This window comes from Scomber japonicus, chromosome 19, assembly GCF_027409825.1.
Source record: "Scomber japonicus isolate fScoJap1 chromosome 19, fScoJap1.pri, whole genome shotgun sequence".
In the NCBI taxonomy this organism is placed as follows: Eukaryota; Metazoa; Chordata; class Actinopteri; order Scombriformes; family Scombridae; genus Scomber; species Scomber japonicus.
In genome coordinates, this window is record NC_070596.1 from 10,766,930 (window position 1) to 10,785,260 (window position 18,331).

Consider the following 18,331-nt stretch of genomic DNA (forward strand, 5'->3'; position numbering starts at 1 on the left):
TACTCGGTAAGTCTTATGTTTAGCTATTCCTCTGCCTCAATTATTGATAACAGTATGTGTAATAAATGTGTTATTACCATGTTGGAGTCGAGGCTTAGTGAGTTAGAAGTGTGGCTAAGCACCATGGAAACTCAGCCGTTAGCTACAGTTAGCCGGTGACCAGTGTGAAATCAACACATGATGTCTCAGCAGCAAAATTCACCAGGTTTTCTAATAATTATGAACGTTTATTTTCACTCAGATTTTTGTGAATCATTAATGAGACATTCAACTTTGGTATCATATGTGTATTTTTACTATTTTAAGCCAAAAATTTCGAGATTTTAAGGGAAGCATGTTTCTTTTAAACAAAACTACTTTTAAGCTTCCAGCAAGTCAATTTAAACATCACTGCACCCACTGCTTTTACATTGCTGTTTCACATATTAGTCTATGATGGAAAACTTCTAAACCCAAGCTCCTGTGTAATGTAATTTAAATGCAAAGCAGATGAAAGACACAAACACTACCTTTAGAAAGTTTAGCAGAAACATTTAAACTGAAAATGAATGTTGAAAAAGATCATTTATTTGTAATAAAGAGGCATGAAAAATCCAATCAATTGGGTGTCACTCTGTAGTTCATCACTCCTTGCTAACTCTCCTCGACAACCAGGCATGTTTCAACAGTAGGTGCAACTTACTCAAAATATGTGAGACCCTACCCTCACATAACCTTCACATAGCCCCTACTAAGTAAGAGAAAAAGCCCTGGAGGGTGGGGATTGATGAACCCAGTTAAAGAGTAAATGCCTGTCCAGGATGCTCTAAGAAGTAAAGCGAACACAGGAACACAATGCAGAAAATATTTCACTGGTCAACACTACACCTGCCCTTCTACTGGCTGGGAGTACTCAAAAAATCCAAGAGCAGACCTTTCACCCAAGAAACAAGCACCCTGAGTGCAAGAAGAAGGACTGAAGATAGAGCAGGAAATCTGTGCAAGCAACAATATCTGAGTACTAGTTTGAGCAGAACAAATGTGCATGCAAGTAGGAGTTATTTGAGTGCAAGGGCAAGGTTTTGAGGAAAAGAATTACAAAATCTAAACATGAAATCAATAACTCATGCTTTCAAACTGAAAACGCCACGTTCTCGAATAAAGGTTGTGAAAAGCGCTGTAGTAGTCTATCTCCATCATGTTCTCTTTGATATTCCCAGATCACAGTCCCACAGCTCACTCCCCAGCAGGTGTACACTGCCTTCATTAATGTTGCAATACCAATATTATTATGTTTGAATGATAATGAGGAGTGGGACAGGGAGATGCATAGATGAAGAGGACAATAGAGGAAACAGTGGTCAGTGTCTTAACGAGAGCAGAGCAGCAATTAGCAGCGATTTTACATCCCATCGTGTCCCAGTTCTACATTCTTCTCAACCCTCCAATGCACATAACATATTCAACATATTTATATTCACTTAATACCCAACACGGGTCAAAAACAACAACCTAGCAGAACCTAGTAATGCAGATCACAGTCAAATATGCCCAGTGCAGTGCCTGGGGTGTTCCCAGCACACCTTTGGTATTTTCATATTTTTGGATATGGTTTGAGATCTGAAAGAATACATTATCAGTGGTGAAAAGTAGCTAAGTACATTTAATCAAGTGTTGTAAAACTTTGAGTATTTTCATTCAATGCTTTATACATCCACTCCACTACATTTCAGAACTTGACCCCTGTCATGATAGTTTAGTAATCAGGTGGAGAGTTTTCCTCAGTGGAAATGTGTTCATGGATAGAACAGAAAAAGTTTTAAATTATTAATACAGCAGCTCAAATATTCTGCCAAGAGCATACAATGTCTTGTTTAAGTTGAAGTCACTTTTCAGCAGTCTTGGCACCAAGATTACCTCAAAGTGGCAAGATTGCATGTCAACGATGTTAGAAAGGAACAAAACACAATTCAGTGTTTTCAAATGGACCTACAGTCATATGTTCAAACAATTGTATTCTATGTTGGTTATATTTTACCTTACATTCACTTATGTACAGAATACAACAGATCAACAGTATCTCTCTCTCTCACTTTACTAGCAAAAGCACCATAGGTCAGCAGCTAGGTAGCAAAAACACAACAATATTCTGAGGTGTAAGGCAACCTTGTAAACAGGTGAAACTGTGACATTGAGGAGAGGTCAATAAAATGTCTTCCTAAATACAAATATGTAAACAAATCAATGGTTCCTATCAAATTAAGGTGAGAATACATTCTGGTCATTTTTGGCCCATGTTGTTCATTTATGGGGTAGTGATAGTTGAGGAATTCATTAAATCTTCAGTTAAATATTGAATAATAAAATGCTTAACATGCAAAGATTCGCCCAGGTCACTTTTGACCCATGTTGGGTATTTGATACAAACCTTTCATCACATCCAGGTGAGAACTGTAACATGTCCTTGGAAGCTCTGTTGCTGGCATCTGAAACTCTGATTCACTAATACCTCTCAAAAGTTGGCAGAATTTTATGATTATATGATTTTATGATTTCCTTTAAAGTCATGCCAGATTTTAGCCTCGAAGCAAATGTAAAATTAAGTTGTAAAAGCATATATCTGCAGAGAAGCCAGCTAAAAAAAAAATTACAAAATAATATAAAGCAAGATAGTAAAATATGTCTGGCTATGTCCCAAACCTAAGATGTCCTGTTCTGTGAAACAGGATGACTCGTCAGCAGTTTTCAGTGTCAGAATTAGAGTTATGTGCCAGCTTTCAGGTGTAATATTCGGTCTCTTGGAAACAGAAAAAAATGGCAGTTATAAATAGCAGTTTCCTATATTCTCTGTACATTTCCACATCAATTTGTATGAAGCTTCTTTCAAGCAGAAAACACACATCTTCTGTTATGTCCCACACTTGTCCTTATCTTATTTTTAACTTGTTGATGTTACACTTTATCTGATCCTTTTATTTCTTGTTTCTCCTTTTCTCTCTAGACATAACCAGCGCTCACTGGAGGTGCAGAAAGATCCGGTACACAAGAATCGCTGTCATGTACGTTTTCCTGAGGTCTTCTCCAGTTACCCCTACACAGTGAACCTGACAGCAGTCAACGCCTTGGGGAAAGCCTCAGCAACCACCTCTTTTGAAGAATCCAACATAGGTAAGGCAAATGTTGTGTCAAGATATGTTTGACTATGCTGTATCCATTTTTCATTACTTTGCCTGTTTTATTCTGTTATGGTGGCAGAAGATGGCCAAATGAATTTACTTTGGACAAAATTTGAGTTTGGATACAAAACAAATTACAAGCTTTTCACTGCTGAGCCTGGTGAACACACTTTATTTCCTGATGAGGTTTTGCTCAGGATGAATTGGTTTAATTTGGGTCCGGAGCCCACAGGGTTCAAAGGGAATACACTCCCAATTTAAAATTTCTACAAATATTTCTTCATTACTCATTAAGGCTGCTGAATATTAAGGTTTTTCATTCATGTTTACCTTGTTGTTGTTTTTTTTAACTTAGTTCAGGGACAAATCTATAATCCTTTTCCCACACAGTCTGACAAATTTGGACTAAAATGCAAAGTGTCAAGGCATCTCTTTGAGGATGCCAACCCTTGAGCAATATTAATGCATTTGTTTGGCCACAGATGGCTGATTTCATTCACTTCTGGTTCCCTTTGGAGACTTGCTGCACACACAGCAATGCTTGGAGCCAGAAAGACAAAGAAAATTGAAATTTCAATGGCCAAATAAATGTCACCCAGCTGAAAGGAGAGTGCCCTTTTTTTTATTTAAACATCAGCATAGTCCATTAGCGAGAAACCCACTGACTGTGCACTCTCGTCATTACCAAATGCACTAGATAATGAACATGCTACCTCTGGACCTTTTCTGCGGCAAACAGTATTTAATTGAGGCTCGGGCGGGATGTGACAGTCACAAACCAATGGTCTGGATTCTCTCTGAAAAGTGCCTGATAACCCAAACACCAGCTGCCATGTACACACATTTTAGTCACATTTAATGTACGAAATTAAACTTGAAAGTTAGTTTCTTCTCTCTCTATTTTTTAATGGCCATGTGGTAAGTAGTGTGAAAAAAAAGTTTTTCTTCACTTAGGCTGCAGAAGGCTACGCAGAATTCATAAGCAACTGAGACTGGAAAGCAGCGAAGAGGAGAAATTCATTTTAAAGAAGGAATGAGGAGTACTTTGATAGATAAGGGAAGTGCTGCCAGCAGTCTTCAGCTCTGTTGTATTGCTTAGAGCGCAATATGGGTGTGCATGACGCATAAACACACACAGACACCAACGGGGCTGTGAGTGATTGTATGGAGTGTGTCGGTTGAGAGGGTTAGGTATTGAAAAAAGAGAGTGTGTGCGAGCGTGTGTGTGTGTGCCTGTGTGTGTGTGTGTGTGTGTGTGTGTGTGTGTGTGTGTGTGTGTGTGTGTGTGTGCATAAGTAACCAAATGAGGCAGTGACATGCTCTGCCAAGCCCCGGACACAGGACTCATGAAAATGCTAATGCTAGCCGGATTAGCGCCTTGGCTGAGGAAATATCCCTCAACTATTGGTGATAGCAAAATACCCCACTGCTCTTTTCTTTCCCTCTGCTTTCTCTTTCATTCCCACATGCCCTTCTTGTGACTTTGTACTGCTTTTACTCTCTTCCCTCCTATTTTTTTTCTTTCCTCTGCTGCCACATCTACAACAACTTGAAACTGCCATTTGTGTGACAAATGTGTACCATCCACACTAATATTTTGAAATGAATTGAGAAGCTATAATTTCTTCATTTTTTAATCTTTTAGTGGAATTTAAGCTATAAACTAATAAAATGGTGTGTTACTGCCACAGTCTAGAACATTACATGGGTAGATATGACAGTTTGCCTGTTTTGCCTTCAATTCTCTCTATGATTACTTGCTTTTAGTTTCATAATAACTGTCCATGCAATAGCACAACTGTTGTCACTGATCAGAGAAATCAGTCAGAGGCAACAGACATTTCAAAATGTAACCAAGGACAGTTCACAGCTGTTTCTTTTTTTCCATTTGAACTTGAACATTAGACCAGAAGTTTGCAAATGTATCTGAGCGCTGAAGTGCACAAAAGATCAAGGATTTTTTTTATAATGGAAATGCAGGCTGAAAGGGCAGAATTATAATATGTTTTCAACGTTATAAAAATAAGTGTGGACGTAGTTCTTCCCTTTTCCTATCTTTTCTTTGCTTTTCTAGTTTGTTGTAGTTTTTTTTCATACTTTTTACCCTTTCACAGCCTTGGTCTCTCTCCTCTGCGTTCCAGCATTGTTAAAAGTCTTTCTCATGCTATTCTAAGTTGTAAGTCACATTCATTTTCAGGGACAATGAGGCAGATCGTAAATAAATAAAACAATTTCATGCTTCCTGGTGCACTTCTGAATTCTGAGTGGGAGTAAGACGATTCTCAACTGTCCTTGTTCATCCGACCGAAGCTGGGATGAAATTAGATGAGACTGTGTGTGTGTGTGTGTGTGTGTGTGTGTGTGTGTCCTCTCATGTGCATTCTGTGGGTACAGTTACAAAGAGAACCCTTAAGGAAGCTCCTGCCTCATCAAATGATAACTTAAAGCTTTCTAGTGCCAAGATGATCAAACGATAATTTATCTTGTCTAAGTGTAAAGGCTTCTATGGTTAACACGTTGAAGCTTACAACAAAGTATTTTTTGTCATCTCTGACATTAGCCCACATGAGCGCACTCATTCATTGTGATTAAATTGTAAAATACTTCTAAAGGGTCAATGAATCTACAGTGACTTTTTTTAATAGCATCATGAACTCATCTGTCACCTGTCATCCTTTCAATTCATACTCAAAGGTGGAGAGATCATGTTCAGGTTTAATTAGCAGTTAATCTGTAGTAGGTTTTGGGAGAGAGTGAAGTGAGGCAGATCTCAGGAGAAGCCAGTAAAAGTAGATTTTAGTATTTATTGACATTTGTAATTTGCTGTAAATATTGCATTTTATTTTCAGCATAATTGCCTTCTTTGGGATACCTAGATTAGAAATGTAATGATAGCCAGCTCAAAATATTTAGTGAAAACAGCCCAATGCAATTTACAGTACAGTGGCTGTCTCATTTTTTTTAATCTCCACCATTACCAAATTGGTGGCCCAGACCACACTGGCAAGCTGATTTGCAATGTGAGATGATGTGTTTAGCAAAATATTGTCTGTTGTTATATTTTGCTTATCCCAGCAGAGAAGGTAGGCTCAGCTCTCTATAAAAACAAGGTCGGGAAAAAAGAGAAAAAAAAAATAAATCACTCCCAGAGCTGGCAGAAGTTTAGAAGCATATTTACCAAGAGATGCACTAATTACCACCATGCACAAAAACAAAACTCAAGGAGAGCAACTGATTTCTGAAGACCAGTTGAACCATTTTAGTTTTAAACCCCAGAGGCACAAACGCTACAGAGCTGCTTCAAATAATTAAACACTCCAAGTAAGAGATTATTGTACCCACATCGAACAATAGTTAAATATCCTCATTGTGGGTCTGGTATGAGTCCCTGAAGTCTGAGTTTTCAAAATATGATAGTGTGAAGCATTGTTATTCCTGGTCAAAGAGTGCACAACTCTTGTAGCCTTTAAAGAACTTGAACAGCAGATTTGTGATTTTAGGACATAGTAGAACATTTAGATTTACTTTACACCCACAAAATTCTTGTTTTTTGCACTTTTTATGCACTTCCACCTAGTGTTTAATAGGTGAACAGGCATACTTGCAACAATGAGGCTTAAATCTGGGAGTTGTGTCTCTTTAATGGTGCAGTCACACAGCAGTAATTGCTTTAAAATAGATGACTTCTCTCTCTCTCTCTCTCTCTCTCTCTCTCTCTCTCTCTCTCTCTCTCTCTCTCTCTCTCTCTCTCTCTCACATTTTCCTTTTTTAAAGATTCTTTTAGGTAAGATGGAAACACTCGTCTTGTCCCATTTGTTCGAGTGTAATGTTGGATGCTGTCATCCGGCAACTGTCCTAAAATGATGCATTGTCCGCATTGAAAGGAAATATGGTGTAATGTGAGGACGGAGAAGATAGAAGCTACAGGATATAAAATGTCATATTTTTCATCACGCAGTCACACCTGGATGTATTAAATGAAAGGACTAGATGACACATAATAATGGTTTTAGAAACACTACAGTCAGATAGCTGGAGTATATCTACTCAGGCATATAATGGTACATTGAGTTCTACATGCAGATTTTAATGTTTGCAGATTTATTTTACTGCTTGATTACTGCATATTTGTAGCCACCAGCACAACCGTTGAGCAGCTTTTTGTTCTCTCCTTTTTGGTAAGACAGATAAGCCAAAAGATTAAATAAGGATGTGTTAGGTAATACTCAAAATACTTCAAAATCCTTTGGGACACCCCACCCATGCAGTTTTCTATGTTTACTCCTCTACTTGTACATGTTTCATTCTGTTATGTGCTGTTGGACTCTCCTCTTTGCTCCCATGAGCAAAGAGGAGAGTCTCTGGTGTCCACTGACTTCATGTTGATTTCACTTTGTCTGCATACTCTCTCTCTCTCTTCCCTTCTCTATTTCATCTCGTTGCATGTTTACTTAAAGAAGGTCACAATGAGATTAACGTCTCCTTCTCAAGGGAGAAAGTTGTCTGTCTGCTTTTATCTACCTCTCATTATCTCCATATGTCTTTCATATTTTTAATCGTTCATTCTATGAAGGTCATACTGAGAGATGCCTGTCCTCCCAGCTGTGTCTGTATTTTCCTGTGTTCTCTCTGCTTGTGTGCCAGTTCACATGTCTTTCTACATGCATGTTATGGATGTTTTTTGCCTGAATCACTCTCAACTTCAGGGTGCTATCTGTATGTATCTTATCAGACATTCAGACTGCAATTGCAGCTATCCATTTCCTATTGTAATGCCATGTGTGTATCTAGTAGAGAAAGGGTTTCATGTAGCTGAAGTTGCAGGCCAGTGTTTTCCCTAGTGGGAGAGATCTAACAAAGACTGGGTCATTCAATATCTACTGGAAAGCATTGAATTCTCCCAGTCTCTCTGACTGTCTGTCTTCCTCAACGGACGTGTATTCAGAAACATAAAATGCCTTCTCTTCAGGGACTGATGTCTTCATCTTCTACTTATCTTCAGTTCTTATTCAAGCATTGTCAGCTTCTGTTTTTGTAGATGCTTTGTTTCCCCTAATAAATTAGTGTCACCTTCATCTTACTTTTAAAGTACATGTTGAATGTGAATACTACAATAATAATAGTAGCAGGAGTAGTAGAGGTCCTTAGAGAGCTTCTTCAGAGACAAGAGGCAGTGTAGTGATAGTCCAGCAATTTAGTATTGTAGTTTCATAAATGTTGGACACAAATGATTCTCAAAACCTGTGCATAGGAGTGTCCTGGTAGCCTCCTGTGAGCATGCATACCACATACTAACTGCTAACAATGTCAGCATTTTGACCTGGCAGCACCCCCCCCCCCCCCCCCCCCCCTTTGTTTTTGGCATAACCCTCCACATCTGTCTTGTAACTCATTTCCTGTCCTTTTTCTACTGTCAGTCTAATAAAGGCATAAAATGCACCAAAGATTATTTTAAAAGTTCTGTGGCCAAAATACCCAGACCTTTAGTCCCTAGATTGAGTCAAGATCCTACACTTCTGATAATGCAACTTAATTTCATCTTTAAACAGACATTTACCTGTTTAATGTCCTCATCTTTGTGACTTAATGCCTCCAGTTTATGAATCAAGTTTCCAGTTAAATGTTTTAAGTCTCAAGCCTGACTCACGTTAGTCCTGATGACATCATCAGGGTTATTTGGAAATCTACCTCCAGAGCAAAATAAGCTGTTTTCATGCTGCGCTTCCCATGATCAGTGTGTAAAATCAGTGGGGTGCCCCTTTGACTGATTGTTCTAATTCTCCCCCATCCCAGTCAAACCAGACCCACCAGAGCGTGTGACGGCAACCCCGATCCGTTACAACGCACGGAGGCTGGAGGTATCCTGGCAAAGCCCCGCCACCTGGCCAGACATCGACAACTTCCCTCTGAAATACTTCCTTCGATACCGGCCACTCATCCGAGAGCAGTGGCAACATGTGAGTAACACTGTTAAGTGTGCATGTGTGTGTGATAAAAACATAATTTTCACAAAACCTTATAGAGTGACATACATTTTTTAAAGATGATTTTTCAATGCATTGCATGAATATGAGACAACTGAAGCTCTGCTATTAGGTCATGTAGATTTGTCATGATTATATGAATCATTTACAAGCAATCAAGAAAAGAGTCCCATTTGGAAAGTTTCATCCACTATTGCCAGCTTGCTTTCAAAATGATGATACCCCTGAGTTTTGGTAAATAATTCCATTAAACAGCAAACAAAAAAAAAGAAAATTAATCACACTGTGATAAAAAAAAGTTGGCTCCTCATGTCTGGCTGACATATGTAATGACTATGCCAAAAATAAAGGCAGTTACATATAACCAAACATGTTTGTTCTGAAAAACTCCATTATCAATCTCTGTCGTTAAGGGTTAGGTCAACATTAGGAAACATCTGTTGGAGTATGACTTATTATTCGCTCATCTTTTAAAAATAATAATACATTTTTTATCACAGTTTTAGTTTATCATAACTTTCTTTTTACTATAAAAATTAGTCCTATTTTTTTTCTTCTCTATAATCTGATAAACTTCCCAAAGTAAATTAAACACAGAGATATTTTTGAGATAAAAAAAACTGAAAATTCTTTGTTCAGAGAGGTGCCTCTGAGATCAGTTGGTACTTATAAGTGAAATGATCCAACTTGTAGCCGTTTGAGTTAGATCCCTGGTCAGACAGGCATAATCACTCAGTCACTTTGGTGTATGTTACTGTATCTGACTATTTCTTGTGGTTCAGATCCCTGCGGGCCCTATAAAGTAAAAGCATATGTGTTCACTACAGGATCCCTGGGATGAAAGATCTGTCTACGAAGGTCTAATGTTGCAGCGTTATTATCATGCGCGTCAATGGTTTGGAAAGGTGTTGTTCTAAGAACTTGGGTTACAGACACTCACATATAGGCACACATACACACACACATACACACACACTCCCACATATGAATTAAAAATCTGCACACATTTTCCTTAGTGTTTCCTACACAGTGTTTTTATGTTCACATGTGCAGATGAGACTGTGACATTCTTCAGGCAGTTTCCAACTTGTGACAATTAATTAAATGAATTGTCACAATGAAAAGAATAACATTTGATTATAATGATAATAGAATATGTAACAAAAATAAACAAGGTTATAAATGAGGCTTCGCAATGATTGTAGCTGCAGGTAAAAGTGGCACTGTCAGGAAGAAAAAATAATTAATTGCAGTCTGGTAGTCTGAAGTAATGCGGTTTAATCTATAAATATCCACACATGATAATCTGTCTGTATGACCACAAAGCGGTTGTACTGAAACCATAGAATGTATGAAAATAATGGAAGTGGCAACCCTGATAGGTTTGTGGGCTTGAACTTTGAAGCCTGTAAAGGTTGGCATTTTGACTGTCGCCATCTTGGATTTTTGGAGCAGGAAGTGATGAGAAGTGACCATATTTGGAAAAGAGGTTGGAGGTCTAATGCGTTATTTACAGTTTATGGTCAACTGTGATAGTGCCAAAAAATGGGCTTAAAACCATTAAGAAACTAAAAACACTGGACTTATAAACAAGCAGACGTCTTTTTGCAGCCATTGGAGCCACCTCTACATTGGCTTCACTTTTCAGACCTGGGACTACCCGCTTGAGTAAAACCAGCTTAGGTCCTCATTAGTGTGGACCCCAAGGAACTGGAAGCTACTGACTCTCTCCACTGGGGTCCTGTAGATATATGTGAGTGTGCACCTCCTGCAGTCCACAATCAACTCCTTTGTCTCCTTGGCATTCAGCTAGTGGTTGTTTTTCTACCACCCTGATGACAGTTCTTCTCTACATTGTCTCTTTGTTATCTGTGATGAGGCCGATGAGAATGCAGTGTGGTTAGAGTTGCGCTTTGTGACACAGGATGAAAGGCGAGTACAGGTGGCAGCTCAGAACACAGCTGGTGCTGAGGGATGGCATAGCTGAAGAGCAGTAATCAATTTTCACCCCTGAGGTCTGTCCGTAAGGAAGTTGAGGAACTCATTTTAGCTTTAGATTTTTTTATTTTTTTGTTGTTGTAACAATTGTGGAGAATTTTATTTGGTTGTAGGTTACATGTCACAAGACTCAATATTAAACAGAGTTAAGCTAACTTGTTAATCATCCAGTGAGGTTACTAATTTTGGCAAGACATTTTACCCTCAGTTAAAAATGCTGCACAATTATTGAATTTCTCTGAATACACCATGAGCCTTTTGTTGCCAAGTAATTTCTTAAAAGTGATTCAGATTTCATGCTTACTCCATACAAAACACACAGCCGTTCTCCATACAGTTTTCTTTTTCCCTATTTTATTTTCCTTTACTGTTGGTTTTTTAACTGTTATGACAAAATGACACCTTGACCTCTGGGAACCTGACCTTTATGACATTTTAAATATTTTAAATACCCAATAATTAATTATTAATATTTTTTTTAAATGAAGGCAAGCCATCTTAAAAATGACTTAGAGAGGAATCATGAGTGGTAGCCCAACATGTTGCAGTAATTAGACACAGTGGGACAAAATGTAGTTATTCACAAGTTTTTCACAAGCATGTGCACACACAACAAGAAATGACATACAGTATATAAACTCACCATAGTTATCTAGGTACATACTTGTTACTGTAGATGTACTCACAAACCTTCATTCACACAATCACACATTACTAAGCGCACATGCTCATCCAATCTCAATGCCTGTTTCTCCATGAGTGTCTGTTTCTCTTTCACAGCCTCGCACATACGCACACACACACACACACACACACACACACACACACACACACCTGGCAGCTAGAATGAAGAAAGTTGTAACAATGCATCAGACCTTTGTGGTTTAAACTGATGATTAAAGCTGACACACACTCAGTTTTGTTTCTCACCATCACCACTAATCAATCAATGTGTGAACTGATGCATAACGTGAAAAGTGGGAAACCTAAGTCAATATTTGGATTGGGTAAGAAAACGTAATTTGGAAATTACATAAATAATGTCAATGACAGCTGAAAACTGCAGGGTTTTCCCTTTTTGCGGTGTTCTTTGATGAATGTCTCCATGGTCATGGTTTAAATTTTTGTAGCACTAAGTGCGGTTTTCAGTAGAAGTTTTGAACCTCAGGATATGTGAACAGTATGGTTACACTCCTTCTCCTTTTAAAAGGTGTTGGGTAACCATGTTGGCGATGTTCACAGTCCCACAGAAAGTATACAATCTGCTTAATAGAAAAATAATTGATTGTTTTTATAGAATGTATATGTGCATAATTAACCCAGTTTTCCAGACACTGCCCAGTTTATGCCAAATTGCTTTAGGAGCATTATTGCAATAGGTCAGTTTGTTGCAAAAATCTTCCAAGTGGCATCAGAACAACCAGCTGATACAAAAAGATATGATTATTTCAGTGTATACTTTATGGTAGATGTTATAAGTTTTTTAGCCTGGTTCCAGACCTTTAAATTACACCCCACATTTCAGATTTTTCAGTAATTTTCGGTCCTGCCTTTGTGTCTGCTGTCCATGCCCTTAAGAAAGGGGACACCATCTTCCTGTGCCAGTGCCCAAATCCATTCCACAGAAATGTGGAATATGGAGCAACAAATCTAGACAGATTATTGTAAGTCAACCTACAGAAAAACACCTCATAAATTGATATATTTCTGCAATCAAAATGACAAATGTTAACTGCTTCTTGCATCTGCTACTGCAGCTTCCATGCCAACTAAAATTGACAGATTCATCAGTCACTGCTGAGTGGTTACTCTCATTACCATCTTAGAAAAGCAATGACTAGGCTCTACACCATCCAAAAATGTGAAAATGCCTAAATATACTCTTTTAAATGTCCTTTTTTATAAACACAATTCTATCCCTCTTGAGTATCCCTGAGACAAAATGCTAGCATACCATTTCCTGTGCTGTTTTCATATAGGCACATAGTGTTGCTTTGCTTGAGCTGTCAGCTTCAATACTATTTATAGAACAATTGTTGTTGGTTATGGCAGCTTGTCACTTGACTATTGCAATAAGAGCTGAATATACTGTAAGTCACTTTTTGTAGAACACTGTTGTAGCATTTGGATGTACAGCTCTCAAACTGTGACGTAAATCATTAAGTGCGTTTTAATGAGGTTGCCAAAATAGGATACACTGTTTATTAGCCCCATATACTTCATTAATTATAGCCTCAGAGGTTGAATACTAATTGAAGTGGTTGACATTGCTTAGGAATTTACCTTTAATATGTTAGACAGCACAGCTGGTTGAGAATGGCTTTCACGATGGCTTGTAACATCTTGAAATGTGTTTTGAGTCAGAAATGAAAGCAGTGGTGTCATCAGACTGGTCTTCAGAGGAAACTATTCATCCTCCTGAGGAATGAAGGGATGACTGGCCCAGATACTTAGACTGATGGAGATTCAGTCACAAGAAGGGAAGTGTGCAGAAGTTCTGAAGTAAAGATGAATGGAGGTGCATTAGAAAAGGGGGAAACATGTAAATGGATAGCAGACTCTTGTAGATGTAGTAAAGAGACACATTACACACAAATGAGATGAACATGAATAGATACATGAGAGGATTTGGACTTAAGTTATGGAGTGACAAAGATGATTGAAATATAGACTTGGATATGTCCAGGGATGATGGATGGAGAAGGGGACAGAGGAAAGGAAACAAAGTTAAACAAAGTGTTTATTTTATTTAAAAAATGTGTGATATTAAATAAACCATACAAGTCTGAGACCACATGACTAGATTATGAAAATTGAAAGAATAATTGATGGTGGGTGAGAGAGCCATGGAGAGAAAAGGAGAAACTATTGGAGAAAATTGTTGATTAAATATATGGAGGAGTGTCAGCTTCAAACTGCCACATAAATGGATGAAAGTATGAAAGACAAGAAGAAAAAGGAAGCAAGCTTTAGGAGACTTTGAAAGGGGAGGTTTTATAAGCTATCAGTTACAAGGTGTTTCAAATTAAAGCAAGATAGATGAGCGGGTTAAGTGAAGAGAAGAGAGAGGCACTTCTGGAATAAGTTAAGCCATAAAATAGTGGGTGGAATGATGAAACAGAGAGAGGTAGAGACTTTAGATTGAAAGCTGAAGAAAGACTATTTAAATCACGCAGCATACATGTTTGGAGGGCTTGAAACTAACATAACCACAGATAGAAAGACAGTACAATAGATAGAATTAACCCTATGTTGTGTAATTGGATGATTTATAGGCATATAGAGCCAATAAAGACATAATGAGAGACATAGAGATAGAAAGGGATTTACAAGGCAGACAAAGACAAGAAGAACAATAGAATGAGAGATAGAGATAGAAAGACAGTCAACTCTTGCTTTGTTGTGTGTTTTTTGACAAGGCATCATCTCCAGTTATGAGAGGTGAAGCCACGAGAGTCAAACAGTGTGTGCATTCTCCTTCTCTTTTTTTTTCTCACTCTGTCGCTTATATAGCTGGGTAGCTGATGCCACCTCGCCAGCTGTCTGCAGATATCAAGCTGATGCCATGACCCACATACAGCACAAGCAGATGAATTAGTGTTGGGATGTTTTTTGCTCTATGTGTGTTGAAACCGTTATGTACTGTAATGTCTATATTGTATTTTGTTGAAGCTTCTGGTACTCTCTAGAGCTGGATGGGATGTCATGCATGTCATAGGTCAATCATCTTTTAGTTGTGGCTTCACTTTGGAGGGGAAAAATATATTAAAATAATGTATTGTGACATTTCTTTTTTTTTTGGTGGTGGTGGTGGTGGTGGGGGGGGGGGGGGTTCTGTTTTAATCACATCACACAGCCCTACTTGAAAGACAAGATTGTATGATGTTGGTGAAGGGGAAATTGGATCTTGTGTCCTTAAAGCACTGTCTGATCAGATAATGGAAAGAAAGCAATGATAGATATGGGCATTCTATATGCAAAGAAGATCCACCAGTACTTGTGGTTTTAAAGAGTAATACTTTTCTTTAAGATGGCTGTTATTCAGTTTTTCACTTCTCCATTAACTTTTTTAATTGGTATAAATTGTCTTATATAAATATACTTGTCTTTTCTTGGTATGTAAACATATCATTTGCCCAAGAATGTGAAGATGCTTAGTGAAACAACATTAAACAGCAAACACACACTTTATGGCGCTGTCATCTTGACACATTGTTGCATTTCTTTGCTATGTAGGATATGGTCCTAAGCTCTCTTAGTCCACATGTGCTCCAAGAAGTTGTAATTACATCACATTTGCTCCCCGAATCGACACATCCTGGATGCCGTAACTCGACTACTACTCAGCTGTCAAAGAAACAAAAGAATCACCAGATGAAAAGCGGTGAAATGATGGAGAACATACATCTGTATGTCTGTAAACGTTCAGTGAATTGTTCTGTTTCCCATGGCCTGCTTCCATCCCACCCTCACGCTCTCTTCACTGAAATGAGAACCCAAACTCTCATGGCAATTAAAGCAATGGTCCAGTGACTGTGATAAGAACAATTTCTGATTGCTCAATATTCTCTTTGTGGTATGAAACGGCATCTGTTATGCTATAATTGCCCTTTGGGGATGATGCTGAACTCCAGTCGACTGAAACACACATTTCCACGCAGACACACTCATGCATAGGACAGAAATTAACACAAACACGCACAACATACTGTACAGATGCGCGTACTTCCCTACTGTAGATGCTGGTATGCATATAAATAAATCCACACAAACACACTCACATATATACACATTCTTGTTCTTCTCATTACAGTGATTAATAAACAAATGAAGGCCAAGCTCATGAGTGCGCATGTAAAAACAAAGAACACACACAGTCACAGATATCAATACTATATTAAACAGAACTTCAACACACACACAACTAGTTCACTGTAAACTATTATACTGAAGACACTGAAATAATCTTACTGTGGTTGTTTTAGGAAAACAGGACTTCAAGGCTTATTAACAGTGGAAAAAAGAAAGAAAAGAAATGAAAAAACAAATTAAATGTGAAATGTGCCTCTAAATGCATCACCCGTGAGACGACCATAAACCACATGTACCACAAATGCATCACATGAGAAACACCTGAAAACTATATGCTAAGAATGCCTCACATGTGAAATGTCAAATAACTACATGTATCATGAATGCATCACATGTGAAACACCTGAAAACCATGTGGCTGAATGTATCACATGTGAAATATATGAAAACCACATGTACCACTAATGCATCACATGTGAAACATCCAAAAAAAGTCCTTATTTCATGCAAATTATTGACTTGTCACATGTTCTGACATTCATGATAAAGGACAGAAAGTACAAGCATTGAAATATACATGATGCAAGAGTCACAAACACTCCAAGAAACAGAGGGACACAACAACTGAAGCAGTCTTAGCAGAGTAGGGAGGTGGACTTAAAATTCTTCTCCCTTTAATCTGTGTCCGCTTGGCCAACACAGCTTAGCCTTTCATTCATTTATTTATCCCACATTTTTTCTCTTTTGTCCTTCTGGCTGACATGCTGCATCCTCCCTCTTCTATGCATCCCATTCATCCACCCCTCACCTCTCTGTCTTTGTCGCTCTTTCTCCCACTATCATTTTAACTTTGTGCTTCCCCTCCTTAATTCTTCTCTCTCCTCATGGCTTCCTAACCCTTACTAAACATTTTTCCACTTTCAACAATCAGGTTTCTATTCTACCACCAACATACTGTCTTTCTTTCTCCATCTACTCAGCCATGTAATAATGGTGTTTGTATGTTTGCCAAAAGTCTCTCTGATCCTGTGAGCACAATTAATAGTGAGCCAGGAGCTGTGTGTGTGTGTGTGTGTGTGTGTGTGTGTGTGTGTGTGTGTGTGTGTGTGTGTGTGTGTGTGTGTATAACTGCGTGTATGTAATGTGTACTTTTGTGAGTAACACTATTATGGCAAAGGAAGATAGAGACTGACACAGAAAAGGAGGTTAAACTCAATCATCTCAATCTGACATGAACATCATAAAAGCTAAACAGTCTTTGATTCTCTACACGGCTCCCTCATTTCCATCTTTCACTCTCCCTCTCTTCCCCCATACCGGTCCTACCTCCTTTCCTTTGCACATTCTCATCCCACTCTCCACCCACGGTTTTACTACCATCCACTCACCCACCCACCCATCCATTCACCCATCCTTCCATCCATGCATTACGCCAGCTATCTAACCATCCATCCCTCAAGCCGTCCATTTATATCTATGGGTGCACATGATAAATGTTTAGACCTTGTTTGGGGAAAACATCCCATCTAAAGGACACTGCTACAGACAGGTCATTTATCACACACACGCACACACACACTCATGCGCCTACACAAGGCAGAGCCAGCACTGTCACATATGAAAATCATCATCATTTAGTTCTGCTGTCGAAGCATTTTGACAAGCATTTCTGCACACAGAGTAACATACTGAGCAGTCTGTTGCTAACTTTTGACAGAACCTAATGCTAATAATGCTCCTTTCATGTCAATCACAATTTTGCTCTCATTCTATTAGCCATAAGGGAGGTATAAGAAAATATGGAACAGATTCAGAGGAGAGGGTAAAGGGACATGGAAGAAAATATGGACAGAAAGACACACAGTGGAGGAAGTTGCTCTTTTTATTAAACTCTATGGTGTAGAGGTATCATATATAGTCTATATATCACCCATCAAAGAAAGAGCTTTCTTATCTTGTGAGTGTTGCCCAGATTGCAGTTGTGATATTTCAGTGCTGTGATGTTTTCTATTTGTGGTGCTTTGGAGGTCCTACTGTGTAAGGATGAATGAAGATGAATGGGGCGATGACCCTCGCTTCTGCCTCTATTGATTTCTGTATCACCATGTCAATCTGTGGGCTGTCGTATACAAACACTCTTATGATCTCTGAGTCGTCATGGCGCACGCATACACTGTATTGAGCTCGTCTTGGGGGAATTGTGTCTCATGGCCCATGAAGTTTTTATTGAATGAAAAGTCACTAAATGAAAAATGGAAGTCGCCAAAGCTTGTTAAATTTTGACAAACAAGCTTTATTTTTCCCACAAGCTTGATCGTTCCGCAAAGACTGTCTGTGTTGTGTTGAATTGAAATTGGTTAATCTAAAAATGACTGGAAATTG

At 38.5% G+C, this 18,331-nt stretch overlaps 1 protein-coding gene across 1 annotated transcript in view; it reads left to right on the forward strand.

Moving 5' to 3' along the window:
- cntfr (ciliary neurotrophic factor receptor) overlaps positions 1-18,331 on the forward strand; it is a 133,930-nt gene that overhangs the window by 100,804 nt on the left and 14,795 nt on the right. Inside the window, exons 4-5 of the mRNA XM_053339667.1 lie at positions 2,981-3,147; positions 8,949-9,112. Of these exons, the coding sequence (XP_053195642.1) occupies positions 2,981-3,147; positions 8,949-9,112 (331 nt within the window). The remainder of the gene's footprint in view (positions 1-2,980; positions 3,148-8,948; positions 9,113-18,331) is intronic.